The sequence below is a fragment of the Mustela lutreola genome, chromosome 6 (assembly GCF_030435805.1).
Source record: "Mustela lutreola isolate mMusLut2 chromosome 6, mMusLut2.pri, whole genome shotgun sequence".
NCBI classification, from domain to species: Eukaryota; Metazoa; Chordata; class Mammalia; order Carnivora; family Mustelidae; genus Mustela; species Mustela lutreola.
In genome coordinates this window covers 123,059,775-123,078,962 of record NC_081295.1, presented here as the reverse complement: position 1 = coordinate 123,078,962, position 19,188 = coordinate 123,059,775, and the positions used below count along the sequence as shown (strand labels likewise).

General features: G+C 48.2%; 1 protein-coding gene, 1 long non-coding RNA gene and 2 other non-coding genes across 4 annotated transcripts; all 4 read left to right on the top strand.

Annotated features, from left to right (window-relative positions):
• Window positions 1-5,844: 5,844 nt before the first annotated feature.
• Window positions 5,845-8,369, top strand: LOC131834339 (heat shock 70 kDa protein 1). Its single transcript, XM_059178866.1, has one exon. It carries the CDS (start codon window positions 6,055-6,057, stop codon window positions 7,978-7,980), a length of 1,926 nt encoding a protein of 641 aa, XP_059034849.1. The 5' UTR covers window positions 5,845-6,054; the 3' UTR covers window positions 7,981-8,369.
• Window positions 8,370-13,655: 5,286 nt separating this feature from the next.
• Window positions 13,656-15,457, top strand: LOC131834337 (uncharacterized). Its single transcript, XR_009354822.1, has 5 exons — window positions 13,656-13,811; window positions 13,996-14,034; window positions 14,245-14,286; window positions 14,883-15,081; window positions 15,261-15,457. It is a non-coding gene; the product is annotated as an uncharacterized LOC131834337 (long non-coding RNA).
• Window positions 14,088-14,150, top strand: LOC131834990 (small nucleolar RNA SNORD48). The gene has a single exon (XR_009355071.1). It is a non-coding gene; the product is annotated as a small nucleolar RNA SNORD48 (small nucleolar RNA).
• Window positions 14,710-14,777, top strand: LOC131834987 (small nucleolar RNA SNORD52). The gene has a single exon (XR_009355068.1). It is a non-coding gene; the product is annotated as a small nucleolar RNA SNORD52 (small nucleolar RNA).
• Window positions 15,458-19,188: the final 3,731 nt, after the last annotated feature.

Genomic DNA, 19,188 nt, shown 5'->3' with positions numbered 1-19,188 from the left:
GAGATGCTTAGGCTTCCAAGCCAGTTTATAACCTTCAAGACAGTTGAACTGTAGGACTGTGGACTCTAGCCACAATGTAAACCAGTTTTCGTGAGGACCTGCATTTGCTATGGTACCTCCTCTCCCCCTTAGAGCTGCAGGAACATTTGTGACTCATTTGCAGATACCAGTGACTCTTCAAGCCAGCAGCCACAACGACTACTTAGGGGAGAGGTGGCAGAGGAAGGTGGATCGAAAAGGGTAAAGGGTGGAGATTGGGAAGGTCCTACGAAACACCTTTGAGCAGAGTGTTTAGAAAAATCTCTAGAAATAACCCTGGCGAAAATAAGTTCCTGTGGCCCAATTAGTCAAGTTATTGAATGGTTGCTTTATTAAGAAATCAATATAAGAAGTTATAGCCTGTATACACCTGCACCGGCGACTGAAATAATCCCTTTGTAAGGTCAAAGGAGAGCAGGCTGATGAAACTGTAGACTTTTTTTTTTTTTTTTTTTGAGATTTTATTCATTTGTCAGTGCACAAGCAACAGGCAGAGGGAGAAGCAGGCTCCCTCCTGAGGAAGGAGCCTGACAGGGGACTCGATTCTAGGGTCCTGGGATCATGACCTAATCTGAAGGCAGACACTTAAGAGACTGAGCCAGCCAGGCATCCCAAAATTGTAGATTTATTTATTATTATTTTTTTAAATTTTTCCAAAATTGTAGATTTAAAAGAGAATGCAGTGCCATCCCTGAAGAAAGTGAGGTCTTGGGTAACAAGAAATTTTGGGGGTGGGGGAGGTACATGGAAGAAAAATGACCGCGGGTAAGGAAAGGATTTTTTTTTTTTTTTTTAAGGATTTATTTGACAGACAGAGATCACAAGCAGGCAGAGAGAGCGATAGGAGTAAGCAGACTCCCCACTGAGCAGAGAGCCGGATGATGCGGGGCTAGATCCTAGGACAAAGGCAGAGGCTTTAACCCACTGAGCCACCCAGGCGCCCCGAGGAAAGGATTTTCTAAGTCAAATATTTTCCTTAATTCCTTTCCAATCCCACCTGTTTCCCTATGCCAGCCCTCAGAAGGCAAGCGGCTATGGTAATGCAACTGTTTGAACCCAAGGTATTGCTTTGTTAGCAACATATATACTTACTGTTATTTCTGCTGTTTAAGAGGACTGTCATCAAAAACTAAAAAGGTAATCAAAACAATTTTATAAATATAAAAGTGGGCAGGGACATGGACTTTCGGTTAAAAGAGGAGATGGGATTATTTCAGGTGAGGGGGCGATCCTCACGGTAGGGATAAGGAATGGCAACTGTCCTCAACCTTCACCCTAACTGAACACCCTAAATCCGTCTCCGTGGGTCACCTCTTGAGAATCCGCTGCATTGGAACAGGGCAACGCCACGAGCCCCGCCCCCCTTCCCTAGCACCGCTCCCACAAAGTCTAAGGGCTCCGGCCGCGGAGCGAATTCCGGAGGCCCGGGTGAACCCGCCCCGCCCGCCGCGTCCCGACGGTCCCTGTAGCGCCCAACTAAGGATCGAAGGATGGGGGGTGGGGGGCGTGCAACGGAGTCCAGAAGACGAGAATCAGTTCCCAGGGCCTTTGACCTTTTTTTTTTTTACCGCTCCCAACGTCCCCACGGGGCGAGGAGCGACAGGCGGCGGCAAGACTGCGGCAGAGCGAGGCCAGCAGCGACCGGGGCGCCGCGCGTTCCCACCTGGCTCGGTGCGCGCTCGCTTCGGGCTCTGGGGACCTCCTCCTCTGGTGTCTGGCCATCCGATTCCCACCCCCAACCCCTCCCATCCCCTGCATAGTTGTAGGAGTTACAAGACTTTCCAGTGCTTTTGTCGCATAAATTACTTAGTGTGAGAGAAACTGTGAAGACCTCGCCTTTTTTTGTTTTCATCCCGTCTTGAAAAAGTCACAAATGCCTGGTAGCGGCCAGGCAATCCCGCGGCCACCCCGCCGCTAGGTCCCAGCGGCGGCCTCCACGCTCTGCACCCGCCTTTATCCTGTCCGTATCCCGCGGCCCGGCGCCGTCAGGAGCATTTTGGAGTTTTCTGGGTTCGGGGGTGGGGACTGACTTGTAAGAACGTGCTTCAACAAACTGCCCCGTCCAAGGTCCCCAACACCTCCCCCACCACCCCAACCCCGCCCTAAAACATCAAGCTTAGTCATGGCTCTATATTTAATTTCCAGAAGATTCTGTGAACTATGTTCCAGCTTAGCCATAGTAACAGGGCTCCCCCCCCTTCCCCGCACCCCGCTTTCCCCTTTCGGACCGAACATTCTCTTATGAAAGGAGGGGGAGGCGGGGCTGGGAGATCCGGAAGTGTGGGAAAGGTGGGGGAGGGGTGATTATGAATCAGAAGTGGCAGCCTGGAGGGGAGTCCCAGCTGGTCATATATCCCGTGGTGCCCCTAATGCGCACAGAGGCCTGACATTCACTTCACTCCCTTCTGTGGCCATTTGTTTTCCTCTCTGTAGAGAATGAAGGATAGGATGCATATGCCAGCATTGAGAGGAGTCCAAAATAGGGAGTATGAGGACATGTAGGCTCAATCATCAGTTCTAAAATTAGCTTTCAGGGTGACCAGACTAAGCCATTGAACTCTGATCTTTTGTGTTCATCTTTAAAAAGGAAAAGGTTTGACTAAATAGCCTCTGCCTAAAAATCTTAAGATAGTTTCTCCAGTAAACTGAAAGTAATACCATTGTCCAGGCAGTAGTCCCCAATCTTGTAAGCACCTCGAGAATATTGAGAGGTCAGACCCTAGAGTGTGGGATCCCAACAAAGACAGGAGAAAGGGAGCAAACTTTTGAGCACTGCTCTGTCCCAGGCACAGAACTAAGGCCTGAGAAGCATTATCCTATTAATTCCTGAGGCTACCATCCTACTAGATGGATACTGTTAATTCTATGTTAGAGATACAGAGACTTGTGTTAGTTAACTTACAAGTACTGCATGGTGAAGAAGGAGGAGGACAGGAGGTAGAGTCAGACGCAAACGCAAATTTTCCCTTTCCCAGGTTTTCCCAAAAGCTTCTGGAAATCCGTAGTACTCCCCAGTCACAGAGGCCTTTGCCATTGATTTGTTAAAAATGCCTGGCCCTGGGTTTCATATCAGTTATCTCTTTTGCTTTTTCCTAACTAACGTTAGAATTGTACTATCTTTAAAACTAAAAGAACCGAGGAGAATAGTACTGTTGGAGAAACTGCAGGAAAAAGGAGAGAAGAAAAAGAATGTGGCAGCTTCAGGGTCATGAAGGCTCACTTCCTCCACTCTAACTGCTCTGCAAAGTTCTTGGCTCTCTCTCTCTTTTGTTCCCCACTCTTAAATAAGTACCTGACAGCCCCACCAGTTTGGGGAATTGGCTAATTGCAAAATTAGCCAAAATAAAATTCTGGAAAGCTCTTGGGGTTCTTACAGTCATCTTACACAGCAGTTAAACCTGCGACTGGGTTTCTTTTTGCCTTGGGAGGCATCCAGCATAAAAGACAAAATTCAGGAGACCCTCTCCTTGTCAGGAAATGGGAAAAGAATATAGATGTTTGGGTCCACACAGAGAGATTTGACTCAAAACGTAAGTCAGCTATAAGGGATAGCTGATGATTCACGGGAAACAGTATTTCTAGTGGATCTTTTACTGCTATACACACAGTAACAAGATTTGAGGTCCTGATACCATGTCTACCTGCCAGGCAGTGATGCCCTTTGCTTCCAGCCAAAAAAGTATTCTAAACTGCAGATCTGAAGAGAAGGAAGGAGTAATTCCAGAACTGCCTCTAGTAGCAGCTAATGCCAAGGAAGCTTCCAGAGGGAGAAGGAGGTGAGGTTAAGGGTCCCTAGATGTGTTGAAACATTGGGCAGCTAAAACGAAAGCTTGGGGAGTCGCCAGAGATTGCATAAAGAAATGGAAATTTCCTTAAGTTTGACCAGTTTGACTAGATTAGGAGGTGACTCATTAGGGAGCTACATCTGAATGTTTAAAAAAAAAAAAAAAAAAGTTATCACTTGCCTGCCCAAACATACACGGGATTGTGAAAGCAATTCTAGCCGAGCAAAATGTTCAGAAGCAAGATTCCTTCCCTTTATCAAAAACTGCCTTCTCGGGGCGCCTGGGTGGCTCAGTGGGTTAAGCCACTGCCTTCGGCTCAGGTCATGATCTCAGGGTCGTGGGATCGAGTCCCGCATCGGGCTCTCTGCTCCACAGGGAGCCTGCTTCCTCCTCTCTCTCTCTGCCTGCCTCTCTGCCTACTTGTAATCTCTCTCTGTCAAATAAAAAAAAAAATTAAAAAAAAAACTGCCTTCTCATATAAAAGCAAACATACAAAAAACTGCCTTCTCCCACTGTATTTACTGTGTTCAACCATGTGTATACAGCAATGAGCCTATTTTTGATGGGTTGTGAACCTGGCGCTATTACTTTAATGTCTCTTAGATTTTTATATCAGGCACCCAACAAGTGCTTTTCCATGCCTGCAAAGGATTTTAAAAGTGTGTGTGTGTGGGTGGGGGGGCGAATGATAAAATGTGTTTGTATTCAAAGCAGGAGGGAGGATAACGTGCAGGAAGTTGGAATCTAGGATAAAAAACTAAGTGGTTGCATTAAATGCATGACAAATAAATTTTAAAGGAGTTGGAAGTAGAACCTGGGTCGGACCAACCCCTCCCACCTTCCAGCATAAGGATTCCGGAACATTCTGTTTAAAAGGGACCACCTGCACCCAGCTGTGGCTTATGACGCTGCTAAGAAAGACAGAACATCCCCATCCTTCCCCCGCCGGCTCCCCAGCCTCTGTACTACATTTTAAAAGGACGGACAGCCTAAGGGCGACAGGGAGAGTGCATAAGACTGAATTCAGGGTTCTGAACCAGGGATTAACAGGGGGAAAAGTGGGAAAGGGGTAGCCCAAATCCACAGGCTGGGAAGAACATGGAAACGGAAAAGCCCCAAAGGCCTTAAAGACAGCTGTAGTCCTATGGAAAGTTTTTTTCTTCCTCCGGCTTGAGCCCGACCTAGGCAAAAGGGTTCACCGATCCAGCCCTGCCTTTCCCTCACCCCGCCCTTGACCCAGCCTGTCCCTTCTAGGGCGATGGGGACGTTCTTCCGTTTAAGAACCACCCGTTTCATTGATTTTCTTTCAAAAAATTCAAATTCCCCATCCCCAGATATTCCATCCATGTAGGTTAAAGATGATGTCAAAACTATATTGTATTATTTTTCCTTCTCTTCCGCTTTAAATCGAAGGTGGGAAAAACTCCGCGGAGAGCCAAGGCAATCCTGAGACAGCCCACAAGCCTTTGTACCCATCCATTAGCGGTCCTAAACGTGAACCCGTCCGTCATCACTACAGTCCAATCGGAGTCTCTTTGACCCCCAGATACCCCACCCACTTCGAGAAACTCGGGAACTTTCTGTATTTGGGGTATACCGGGACCCCTGTATCCCATCATCCTATCCTAAACCATCAAACTAGTTTAAACGCCACGAGCCTCTCACCGCCCTACAATTATCACCCCAGTGCTAGTCCTTTCAGTCAATTATAATACCTGGAGACACCATCGAAGGCGGGTAACGGAGACTGAGTGGGCGGAATCAACAACAACCCAACCCCAGCGCCTCTCCTCCCTCCCCTTCTGACTCAAGACTCGGGTCCCTTCCCAAGAATCCCAGAAGAGTCTGGAGAGTTCTAGGAGGGGCGGCGCCCGGGACACCGATTGGTCCCAGGAAGCCTGGAGGCGGGACGCGAGGCGAAACCCCTGGAATATTCCCGACCGGGCAGCCCCGCAGAGCTCCGCGATTGGTCGAGGACGGAAAAGGCGGGGCTGGATGAAGCGTTATAAGCGCAGAGCCGCGCCGCCGCCGGCAAACAGCAAAGTGGCAAAGAGGCTCCAGGCTGTCCTGAGGCGTCCGCTAGCGCAACTTTCGCCGCGTTGTTGAGGCCCGCTCCGCGCCTTCGCGAGTTTGCAGCTTTCGAGAAGACCGAGTTCCTCGTCGCGGATTCCGACCGCCTTTCCAAAGCCTGAACCTGAGCGCGGGGCAAGGAAGAGAGCAGGGCAGCGGCATGGCGAAAACCGCGGCCATCGGCATCGACCTGGGCACCACCTACTCCTGCGTGGGGGTGTTCCAGCACGGCAAGGTGGAGATCATCGCCAACGACCAGGGCAACCGCACCACCCCCAGCTACGTGGCCTTCACCGACACGGAGCGGCTCATCGGGGATGCGGCCAAGAACCAGGTGGCGCTGAACCCGCAGAACACCGTGTTCGACGCAAAGCGGCTGATCGGCCGCAAGTTCGGCGACCCGGTGGTGCAGTCGGACATGAAGCACTGGCCCTTCCAGGTGATCAGCGACGGCGATAAGCCCAAGGTGCAGGTGAGCTACAAGGGCGAGACCAAAGCGTTCTATCCCGAGGAGATCTCGTCCATGGTGCTGACCAAGATGAAAGAGATCGCCGAGGCGTACCTGGGCTACCCGGTGACCAACGCGGTGATCACCGTGCCGGCCTACTTCAACGACTCGCAGCGCCAGGCCACCAAGGACGCGGGGGTGATCGCGGGGCTGAACGTGCTGAGGATCATCAACGAGCCCACGGCCGCCGCCATCGCCTACGGCCTGGACAGGACGGGCAAGGGGGAGCGCAACGTGCTCATCTTTGACCTGGGCGGCGGCACCTTCGATGTATCCATCCTGACGATCGACGACGGCATCTTCGAGGTGAAGGCCACGGCAGGGGACACCCACCTGGGAGGGGAGGACTTTGACAACCGGCTGGTGAACCACTTTGTGGAGGAGTTCAAGAGGAAGCACAAGAAGGACATCAGCCAGAACAAGCGAGCCGTGAGGCGGTTGCGCACGGCCTGCGAGAGGGCCAAGAGGACCCTGTCGTCCAGCACCCAGGCCAGCCTGGAGATCGACTCCCTGTTCGAGGGCATCGACTTCTACACGTCCATCACCAGGGCGCGGTTCGAGGAGCTGTGCTCGGACCTGTTCCGCAGCACGCTGGAGCCGGTGGAGAAGGCGCTGCGCGACGCCAAGCTGGACAAGGCCCAGATCCACGACCTGGTCCTGGTGGGGGGCTCCACCCGCATCCCCAAGGTGCAGAAGCTGCTGCAAGACTTCTTCAATGGGCGCGACCTCAACAAGAGCATCAACCCCGACGAAGCCGTGGCCTACGGGGCGGCGGTGCAGGCGGCCATCCTGATGGGGGACAAGTCTGAGAACGTGCAGGACCTGCTGCTGCTGGACGTGGCCCCGCTGTCGTTGGGGCTGGAGACGGCCGGGGGCGTGATGACCGCCCTGATCAAGCGCAACTCCACCATCCCCACCAAGCAGACGCAGATCTTCACCACCTACTCGGACAACCAGCCCGGCGTGCTGATCCAGGTGTACGAGGGCGAGAGGGCCATGACGCGGGACAACAACCTGCTAGGGCGCTTCGAGCTGAGTGGCATTCCTCCGGCGCCCCGGGGGGTGCCCCAGATCGAGGTGACCTTCGACATCGACGCCAACGGCATCCTGAACGTCACGGCCACAGACAAGAGCACCGGCAAGGCCAACAAGATCACCATCACCAACGACAAGGGCCGCCTGAGCAAGGAGGAGATCGAGCGCATGGTGCAGGAGGCGGAGAAGTACAAGGCCGAGGATGAGGTGCAGCGCGAGAGGGTGTCTGCCAAGAACGCCCTGGAGTCCTACGCCTTCAACATGAAGAGTGCCGTGGAGGATGAGGGTCTCAAGGGGAAGATCAGCGAGGCGGACAAGAAGAAGGTGCTGGACAAGTGCCAGGAGGTGATTTCCTGGCTGGACGCCAACACCCTGGCCGAGAAGGATGAGTTTGAGCACAAGAGGAAGGAGCTGGAGCAGGTGTGTAACCCCATCATCACTGGACTGTACCAGGGGGCGGGTGGCCCCGGGGCCGGCGGTTTTGGGGCTCAGGCCCCCAAAGGGGGCTCTGGGTCTGGCCCCACTATTGAGGAGGTGGATTAGGGTCCTTAACCTTCATTGCTCCTGGTTTCTTTACAAGTTGGTAGTGACCTGCGGACCTTGCTGTTGCACTGTTTTTTTTTCTACCTTCCATTTTCTACTATTTTAGTTCAATCTAAAGTTAGGTTGTTACCTGATAGTATTTGTCTTTATTATTTCTTTCTAGTGTAATACTGTGTTTGGTAGAATTTTTTGCTTTTAAAGTAACTGGTACTGTAAGTTTTTTTTTTTTCTTTTTCTTTTTTTTTTGTCTGTAAAATGAGTAAATACTGCCACCCTCTGTCCAATTTTGCTGTGTAAACACCAGAAGTCTTGGAATGTCATTTTAGGTTCGTATGGTTGTTTTTTATAATTTGTATACTTCATGATGGAAAATAAAATGTTAAAAAATGTGAGTCTATTTTTATTTGAGAGGGGATAACGGGCTCTTGGAATATCTGAATTGCATAGATCAGTGAAAGGGACAGTACTTCTGGAGAGATGTGCAGTGTGAGGAGCCATGATTTGGCTACTTATGTTGGGACTTAATTTTAGGTTGCAAATGACGTCTGTGCTAGAAAATTCTAGGTGCCCATTTCCCTGGATGCACCTTTTTTAGGGGAATAGTAGGGATGGGGGCTGCAAAAAAATGGTTTGAGGGATAAGTTATTGTGGGTTTACAGGCAGTATTGAGAGGGGTTCATGGCTCCTTATTTGCTTGATCTTAATGTTTGCAGAACCCTTAATTTGTCCCTTCTGAGCTATGAGTCTTCTGGTCTGTTACTTAGGTTATGAGTGATAATGGGGGGTGTGTAAAGCAGCAAAAAGGAGATGCAGATACAGTGATTTACTTTGTAAATTCCAGTTCGGTGACTGAGTGCACATTATTAGCCTTAGTTTTGGTTGTCTCACTTTAAAATAAAGAAATTTTTCTGAATGACCTCACTTCTAAAGTTCTACAACATTTTGAGCAGAAATGTGGAATAGACAAGCAGTATCTTCAGCCATGGTCACTCTGCTGCAGTTATCCCAGCAAGGGCACAGAGGGGGAGAGTCTGAGGGTTTTGGGGGCTTGACAATGAAGCAGGTTCTTTGCTTCACCCCAATAATCTTAAGTAATTCTCATCTCCCCTCCTAATTAGATATTTTAAAGTTTTTTTCATAGATTAGCATGTGGAAGTGGTCACTTCAACTACATCCAGGGTAAAATTAGCAACAAATGTTTTTTTCACACTGCCTCAACACTGTTGATATTGGGTCCTATCGGTTCTAAGTGACGGTTTTACCCCAGTTCTAATGATCAGTCACCTCCTTTTCCTTTTAGGGAGACTCTCAAAACCATAAGAACTTAAAGTAACATCTAATTTAATTATGAAGGAGGAGCTGAAAGGAGTAGAGTGTAGAGCTGGGAAGATCAAGGAAATGGGCTTTCTTCCTGCTCTAGCAGTTAGATTAAAGGTCCTTAGCATATTCCTTAGCCTGGTAGAATCCCAACTTCCTGCCTTCCCAAAACTGGGGCTGGAAAGAACAACTCCAAAATAAAAACAAAGTTCAATTTCTGTGTTTTGTTGAAACTTCACCCTGGGGGGAAAAAAATCCAATGTTTTTTACGAATGACAAAGTAGAGAAAGCACTCCTTGAAAGCTTGTAAAGGGAATATAGTAAGCTCTTTTGGTTCCTGGACCAAGTCTCAAAGGCCTGCTTGACTCACAAAATAAGTGAACTATTTACTACTATAGCCTCCTACCAAAGGCCTTAGAAAGTACAGTTACATTGCTGCAGCAGCAGGAATTGCGGGCTTTCTTATCTTCCCCACCTCCCCACCACCTCACCCCCCTACCCCTCCCACCCCCCCTGCCTGCCAGGTAGTAGAGGGAATAGATATGTGCAAGCTCTGGAGACCTGTTTCTCCAACGTGGTGGTGTATTCAAATCATCAGGGGAGGCTAAAAAAAATACCCATTGCCTGGTCTCCACTAGGAGTCTAGTCTTTGGGGGGCGGGCTAAGGTGCCTGAGTGTTTCTGCTGTGCATCAGAAGCTGCTCCTGATTACGTTTTTAGAGGGCTGGGGTATGGGAGAGGGAGGGAGCTGTCAGTGCTCCGAGGAGCAGCAGGTAGTGGGAAGGGGGTTTCTGCTGTGAATGGGAGCACAAAGGCTTGAAAGGAGTTGTTGAAAAGAGTGTTGATTAACTCAGCAGAGGTGATATAGGTGAGGGAAATCTCCCAGGACAAACAGATCAAAAAAGAGAATCCCTAAGGCCGGACATGGTTCTTTAGAAAGCAACATCAGAATATGAGAATTCAGGGGCACCTGAAGAGCATGCGACTCTTGATCTCAGGGTCCTGAGTTTGAGCCCCATATTGGGTATAGAGAGTTAAGAACAAAACCAAACCTTAAAAAATTTTTTTTTTCTTGAGAAAATCAAAATCTTCCAAATGTCCAAAAAAATTTTTTTTTAAAAAGTTTATGAGAATTCATGGCTCCCTGCACATACACATATCTTGGAACGTAAGGCAAACTTACTTTGCAACATCAACTCTGGGTGGAATTCAGTCCTTGGGAGCCGAGAAATGTACTAAATGAATGAGTGAATACTATAGGATGCTTGGAAGAGATTTTTTTATTTTTATTATTTATTTATTTATTTTATTATCATTTTTTAAACATTTTATTTATTTATTTGTCAGAGAGAGAGCAAGCCAGCACATAAAGACAGAGTGGCAGGAAGAGACAGTGAGAGAAGCAGGCTCCCTGCTGAGCAAGGAGCCCTTGATGTGGGACTAGATCCCAGGATGCTGGGATCATGACCTGAGCTGAAGGCAGCGGATTAACCAACTGAGCCACCCAGGTGTCCCTATATATATATATATATATATATATATATATATATATATATATATATTTATTTATTTTAAAGATTTTATTTATTTACTTGACAGAGAGAGAGATCACAAGCAGGCAAGGAGGCAGGCAGAGAGAGGAGGAAGCAGGCTCTCCGCAGAGCAGAGAGCCTGATGCGGGGCTCGATCCCAGGATGTTGGGATCATGACCTGAGCTGAAGGCAGAGGCTTTAACCCACTGAGCCACCCAGGCGCCCCTTTATTATTTATTTTTATTCCTAAACTCTACATCCAACTTGGGGCTCAGACTCACTACCCCAAGATCAAGAATTGCTCCACTGAGCCAGCCAGGCACCCCTGGGAGAGATTTTTTTTTAAAGATTTTATTTATTTATTTGACAGAGAGAGACACAGCAAGAGAGGAATGCAAGCAGGAGGAGTGGGAGAGGGAGAAGCAGGCTCCCCACTGAGCAGGGAGCCCGATGTAGGACTCTATCCCAGGACGCTGGGATCATGACCCAAGCCGAAGGCAGCTGCTTAACCAACTGAGCCACCGAGAGAGAGAGAGAGAGAGAGAGAGAGAGAGAGAGAATGAGCAGGGCGGAGGGGCAAAGAGAGAAGGACCCTGGGATTATGACCTGAGCCAAAGGCAGACGCTTAATGACTAAGCCATCCAGGTGCCCCTCTGGGAGAGATTTTTTTGATAGAAGTTTGAAATTGTGGGGGAAGGGAGGTCAGATGAAAAAGTGATTGCAGAGGTAAAATGATATATTTCCTACACCCACACTGGCCTTCTTCCAAATTTTAATCTGTATTCACTGTGCCTAAATTATGTGCCTTAAGGCTGATTTGGGGGGCACCTGACTGGTTCAATTAATAGAGCCTGCAACTCTTGATCTCAGGTGGTGTGTTTGAGCCCTATGTTGCATGTAGAGATTACTAAGGGGAAAAAAAGGACTGATATCCTATGATCTGGAACCCCTAACTCATCCCCTCACCCAAGTGTCTTTCTCACAAAAGATGAGGATGCCAACCACATCACCAAACATTAACTGCAATGAGGAGCAATAGAAGGGTCCAGGAAGGTGGGATTTGGGATAATTTATGAGTTGATGGATTAAGTGTCCAAGAGCAAATGACCAGATTTCTGGGAGAGCAAAACTAGCAAAGGGAGAACAGGGCCTGGATGTTGCTACACCACCATCATTTGTTTTGCTTCCAACCTCCCTGAAATATATAGTGCTATTTAGAGTATACTGAACAGAGTGGGTCCACTGTTTCTGGCCAACTCCCAGGCCATGCATGGCTCAGAGGACATGAAATAGGAGATGGGATGTCGTTTAATGGGAGTAGTTCAGCTTAAGGGAGTACTTTAATGGTTTTGTGTTTTAGTAGTGTAAGAGAAGAAAAGTTCTGTAGATTCGTTGCACAGCAATGTGAATATGTTCAACACTACTGACTTTACACTTAAAAGCGGTTAGAATGCTTTTTTAATTTATCAAATGGGGAGCGCCTGGGTGGCTCAGACCCTTAAGGTTCGCTTTCATGCTCAGGTCATGATCCCAGGGTCCTGGGATAGAGTCCCGGCATGGCATCGGTCTCCCCGCTCACTGGGGAGACTGCTTCTCTCTTTGCCCCTCCCCCCTGCTCGTTTTCTCTCTCTCTCTCTCTCTCTCTCTCTCTCTCTCTCTCTCTCTCTCTCTCGGTGGCTCAGTTGGTTAAGCAGCTGCCTTCGGCTCGGGTCATGATCCCAGCGTCCTGGGATGGAGTCCTACATCGGGCTCCTTGCTCAGCGGGGAGCCTGCTTCTCCCTCTGCCTCTGCCCGCCATTCTGTCTGCCTGTGCTCGCTCTCTCCCCCTCTCTCTCTCTGATAAATAAATAAAATCTTAAAAAAAAATACTTGGAAAAAATAAGTTATTTTATTTTATTTTATTTTTTCAAATGGTGTATTTTTTTTTAAGATTTTATTTATTTATGCATGAGACACGGACTGAGAGCAAGAGAGGAAGGCAGGGGGAGAAGCAGGCTCCCCGCTGAGCAAGGAGCCCCCTGCTGAGCAAGGAGCCCAATGCGGATCCCACAATTGTGGGACCACAACCTGAGCTAAAAGCAGACCCCTAACCGACTGAGCTACCCAGGAACCCTCAAATGGTGTGCTGTTTTTTGTTTTTGTTTTTTTAAGATTTTATTTATTTGAGAGAGAGAGAGAGAGAACGCAAGCAAGGGGAGCAGCAGGCAGAGAGAGGGAGAGGGAGTCGCTGACTCCCCGCTGAGTAGGGAGCCTGACGTGTGGCTCCCTTCCGGGACCTGGAGATCATGACCAGAGCGGAAGGCAGAAGATTAACCATCTGAGCCGCCCAGGCGCCCCTCAAATGGTGTTTGCTTTTTTTTTTTTTTTTTTTAATTGTTTATTGTATGTCATTTATATCTTAAAGCTGTTAAAAAAAAAAAAAGACATTAAGGTCTGCGGGCTGCAGTGGGTTGCGAATTCAGATTTCGCTAGCTTGACGAAGCGGGTGACAGCGTCCCCGAACGACCCGGATCCCAAGCGGGCCCGGGTGAGGAAGAGGGAGAGGTCCCTCGGTCATTACTGCAGGGGGCACTGGCTGTCCCAGGAGAAACGGCTTCGGAAGAGAGCACCTCTGCGCATGCGTCTGGCCCGGCCGGTCGAGAGAAAAAGTCCTCCGTCTTTTGTTTTCGAAATTAACAAGATATGCCCATATTTGCCCGGAAGCGTGTGACACATTCTCCCCTGCTTCTCTTTCCTTTGATTTATTCTTATTTGGCCGAACGACTGGGACGACGCCGTGGGTCGAGCCTGGCATGGACGAAGACAGCCATGCCTGTCAGGCCCCCAGCCTCACGCCGCTATAAATAGCCGGGGACGTGGGGTTGTCGTTCTCTTTGTGCGATTGTCTGGCTGCGCCGGGTTCTGGAGTGCTGCTTCGCCCCCCTCGGGGCTGCCGGGCTCCCTCCCCGACACCCGGGGAGGCGATGGCCCCGACTTCCTGGGAGTAGGTGTCTCGGGGCCCTGCGGGTGAGGGGGCCGCAGTCTCGGGCTGAGCAGGATGACCTACCGTTACAGACTAGAGTTTCTGACGCGCCCGTGACGCCGCTCTTCGGAACTGACCCAGCCCAGGGCCGGGGGGACGCGGCTAGCGTCGCCCCGGCCTCTGCTGACTCCCTGTTTCTTCCCAGGTCCCTGGTCCCCGCAGGCGTGTCCGCAGCGCCTCGAGGGTGAGTGGATTGCGCAGGATGGAGTGGCTGGTGGTGGTCCTGGGGGACACGGGGGTAATGATGAACCCAGGTGACGCTGAGTGTCTCGCTGACGCCATCACCGCAGCGCGCTGACCACCCCCGGGCAGGGTTTTTCCAAGGGTTGGGCTGGGGAGAAACTCAGGGCCGAGAACCTGTGCTAGTAACAAATGCCTGTGTTTTCTCCACAAGGTTTCTAAAGATGTCCGCCGGAGTGTTAACCGTTGAATAAAGGTGAGTGTTAGGTGTGAGATCCTCCTCCCGTGCTTTTCACCGCTTTATCCCCAAACCTGCCTCTTTCATGGGGTCAGTGTGGAATCTATTTTCTAACGAACACGCGAAGCAGTGCAAGTATTTTACCTAGTGATTTTCCAAGGACTGCTTTTCGGTTTACTTTTCTTTTGTGACTATTTAAAAACTCTAATTCCCCATGTTTTGTTCAAGCATGGTTCAGTCTACTTTACTGCTGTACATACTGGGCTTCCCTGATGGCAGTATTTTTTGCAGTTCTGAGGCTGCCCCCCTCTCCCCAACTTTACTCTTTCCCACTTATATCTCTACTCTTCATTTGTCACATCCCTACACTGGGGCAGTTGTCGTTCAGCGTATTACATCCCTTCCCAGAATGGCCTCCAGGGATCCAAGTCTCCTTAAATTGGGAATGATGATTTCTCAGACTAGAGTCTCTGATGCTGGTCTTGATGTCAAAAACTAAATTCTGACTCATTTGGAGAACTGGATACTTGAGTCTCAGAGAATGGGCCTACAGGGGGACCTTAACTTTGCTTGTCCTTCTCATTGGGTTGTCTGCCCCGTTTTCATCTTTCTAGCGTGATTATTCTGGAAGCCTAGCTGGGGTCGCTCCCTTTCAGATTAGGCACCGGTCTGGTGGCGGCTGAAATCTTTTGAATTCGCCCTCTTGGAGAGATGCTGTGGAGAGATGTCTGTAATGCCTAGGTAATGGCTCCTGCCACTTGAACCTGCAGGTTGTGATGAGAAGAGCCACATTGTTTCTTTCTGGCTACTATGGTGAGTGCCCTTTTCTCTTGCAGCCCCAGAGTGGTAGTGATAACCTTTTTGAACCATTAGCATTTCTCTGAGGATCTTTGAAACCGTTGATTACTCATGTTTCCCCTATCCACTCAGGTTCATTTCTTAATTCTAGTTGCCTGCATGGTTCTAATACATGTTCTTCTATGAAATTTCAGGTGTTAACGCAGAGGATTATCTCCTATCTGGTGTTGGGCAGATCCTAGGAACTTCCATCTAACCTCCTTGCATTGACCTGTATGAGCAGCAGCTGTCAACTTACTGGAAAAATGAAACTGCCCAGGAATTTTGAGATGCTTAAATATTTTTAGATCAATAAGACTTCTTTAATAAAAACATTTGTTTTTATTAAAAAGATTCTAATGAAACATTTTAAAGCAAAATAAAAGTTTGGTTTCTGTAAAAACAAGGTGGTATGAAAAGATGTAGGGAGGTGAAAGGTAACCATCTGTGAATGAGTATCACAGCTAACAGCTATACATCTGTACCACTGTATACAGAAAGCTAAAACTAGGTTGACACTAAAATTAAGAGTTTTATTTAGGTGGGGTGCCACAGGATTTTAATGGACTAGGTTTTACCAAGGTTTTTAGGGTGTTGAAATACTGACACAGGTAATTTGCCTTTTGAAGAGTCAGTGGAAACAAATGGTTTTTATTTAAAAGCACATACCCATGGTGGTTACTAGGGGTTGGGGAAAGGGGTAAATGGGAAATGTGGATAGAGAATTTCAGTTTTAGAAGATGTAAAGAAGGGGTGCCTGGGTGGCTCAGTGGGTTGAGCCTCTGCCTTTGGCTCAGGGACCCTGCGGGTGAGGGGTCCTGGGATCAAGCCCCTCGTTGGGCTCTCCGCTCAATTGGAGAGCCTGCTTCCCCCTCTCTCTGTCAAATCTTCAAAAAGAAACTTAAGAATAAAGGAGATGGGGGCACCTAGGTGGCTCTGGGTTAAAGTCTGCCTTCAGCTCGGGGTCATGATCCCAAGGTCCTGGGATCGAGCCCCACAGGCTTTCTGTGCATCAGGGAGCGTGCTTCCTCCTCTCTGCCTGCCAAATGAATAAATAAAATCTTAGAAAAAAAGAAGATAAATCGTGGTGATGGTTGTTCAGTATTACAGAGCGTATTTAGTACTATTGAAGTGTGTGCTTAAAATTGGTTCAGATAGGGCCACCTGGGTGGCTCAGTGGGTTAAGCCACTGCCTTCTGCTTGAGTTGTGATCTCAGGGTCTAGCTCCGCATCTGTTCAGAGGGGAGCCTGCTTCCATCTCTCCCTACTTATGATCTCTGTCAAATAGATCTTTAAAAAAAAAAGGTTCAGATAGGGACACCTGGGTGGCTCAGTAAAGCTTTGGCTCAGGTTATGGTCCTGTGGTCAGGCTCCCTGCTCAGTGGTGAGCCTGCTTCTCCCTCTCTTGTGGTTGCCCCTGCTTGTGCTCACTCTATCTAGCTCTGTCAAGTAAAGTCTTAAAAAAAAAAAAAAAGTTGGTAGGTTTTATGTGTATTTCATAATAGTAAAAATGGGGGGGAAGCATATTCATATTTCCACTATTTCAAGGATGGTTTTTCACCAGCATGTACAAATTGCCATTGCTGTTAGGACTTAATTATCCAGTTCTTGGGATGGGGGGCATTTAGGTTTCTAGTCGCTGTAAACCAGTGCTGATTCCCTATTTGCACCCATCTGAAGTTGTATAATACACTTCCAAAAATAGAATTTCAAAGGATTTACTCATAAAACAATGCATAGTATATTCATAAGGTTGTACAGTTTATGCTCGGTGACATCAGGGTCCTCATGAGATTGACTGTTTTCCCTATACCTGTCATTGCTACTCCCAGTGGGAACACTTGACACCAGTTTAGTGCTGTTAACTCATAGTACATTCTAGTCTCTTTTTTTTTTTTTTTTAAAGATTTTATTTATTTGACAGAGAGATCACAAGTAGGCAGAGAGGCAGGCAGAGAGAGAGGAGGAAGCAGGCACCCTGCTGAGCAAAGAGCCCAATGTGGGACTCGATCCCAGGACCCTGAGATCATGACCTGAGCCGAAGGCAGCGGCTTAACCCACTGAGCCACCCAGGTGCCCCCATTCTAGTCTCTTTTTTAAAGATTATTTATTAGAGTGAGTGAGAGCATGAGAGGGGAGAAGGTCAGAGGGAGAAGCAGACTCCCCATGGAGCTGGGAGCCTGATGCAGGACTTGATTCCGGGACTTCGGGACCATGACACCTGAGCTGAAGGCAGTTACTTAACCAACTGAGCCACCCAGGCACCCACTTTTTAGTCTTTTTTAACCTTTGCCACTTTATTAAGTATAATCTCTATTCCGCAATGTGGGGCTTGAACTTAAACTTCAAGATCAGGAGTCCTGTGCTCTATCAGCTGAGTCAGATGAGTAAATCTCTTTAAAACTACATTTCTTCTGTATTTGCCTACTGAAAAAAAAAATTTTTTTTGAGATTTTGTGAGAGTGACTACATGAGCAGAGGGAGGAGGGAAAGGGAGAAGCGGACTCCCTGCTGACTTGATCTCAGGACCCTGAGATTGTGACCTAAGCCAAAGGCAGATTTCCAACCAACTGAATAACCAGGTGCCCCTGCCTACTGTTTCCAGCTTGGTCCCCACCATTTATTTTATTTTATTAAAAGATTTTATTTACTTGACAGAGAGCACAAGTAGGCAGAGCAGCAGGCAGAGACGGGGAAGCAGACTTCCTGCTGAGCAGAGAGCCCGACGCAGGTCTTGATCCCAGGACCCTGAGATCACAACCTGAGCCGAAGGCAGAGGCTTAACCCACTGAACCACCCAGGCACCCTAGTCACCATTTTATTTAAAAGAAAAAAAAATTTAAGATTTTATTGAGAGAAAGCACAAGCTGGGGGACGGCAGAGTGAGAGATAAGCAGACTTGGAGCTCAGCTGGGAGCCCTACACAGGGCTCCATCCCAGGACCCCATGATCATGATCTGAGCCAAAGTCAGACACCTACCTGACTGGATCCTGCAGGCTCTACCCCACCCACCACCACTTTAAATTAGCATAGATAGGGATGGCTAGGTGGTGTCCCTGGAACTTTCAGCTCAGGTTAGGGTTGTGGGATGGAGCAAGGAATCAGGTTCTCTCCCTCTGCCCTGCCCCTTGTGTACATGCTAGCTCTCTTGCTCTCTAAAATAAATCTTAAAATAATAAATTAGAAATTATTTTCCCCCGGCCTTTATTTTTCTTAATCACCTTTGCTAGTTTTGTTTTTTTCTTCCATACATTACTCTGGTTGGTACTTTCTGAAAGACAGTGGCTAGTTTGCTGCTTGCATTGCTGTTCCCTAATAAAGGATGCCCTGGGCTTTAGTCCTTGGCCCAAAACCTTAGGATTAGCCCTGCTTAAAAGGGACTTGTTCTCTAAAACTTCGTGTATTAAAGTAGGTAATACTTAATTAGGATTCTTAAAATCCCTCACCTGGGTTCTTGTTCTGAAGGCAAGAACCGAATTAGTCTGTTACCAGTCAAGGTTACTTTGTGGAGGGGATTGAGACTGGGATGGGGTGAGGGTAGGAGGAGACTTGGACTTTTTCCTCCAGGGATTTCTGAATCAGTACCATGAAGAATGTACCAGTTTATGATGCAAGGTCCCAAGCACTTAATTGTGTTTGGCTCTTAGGCATCATCCTATTTTATCTTCCTGTTTCATCTTCACAGCCAGTGGTGCTTAGATCTGTGCGAAGCTTCTCATGTGCTTCACTTCATCGGATCCTTAAAGCTCAATCTTGCAACTTTTGATAGTATCTCCCTCACTTCATAGGCAAGGAAAGGAAGGCTCAGGATGTGAGAGAATTAGCTTAAGGTCAGAAAGTATCAGTCTGGATTCAAATTCCTTTTTGTTTGCTTTATAGTCGTCCAGCTTTAGAACATTACCAGTAACTGAAGCAAACCTGCCTTTTTTTTTTTTTTTAAAGATCTTATTTTTTATTTGACAGATCACAAGCAGGCAGAGAGGCAGGCAGAGAGAGGGGGGAAGCAGGCTCCTTGCGGAGCAGAGACCCTGACACGGCTCGATCCCAAGACCCTGAGATCATGACCTGAGCAGACCTGACCT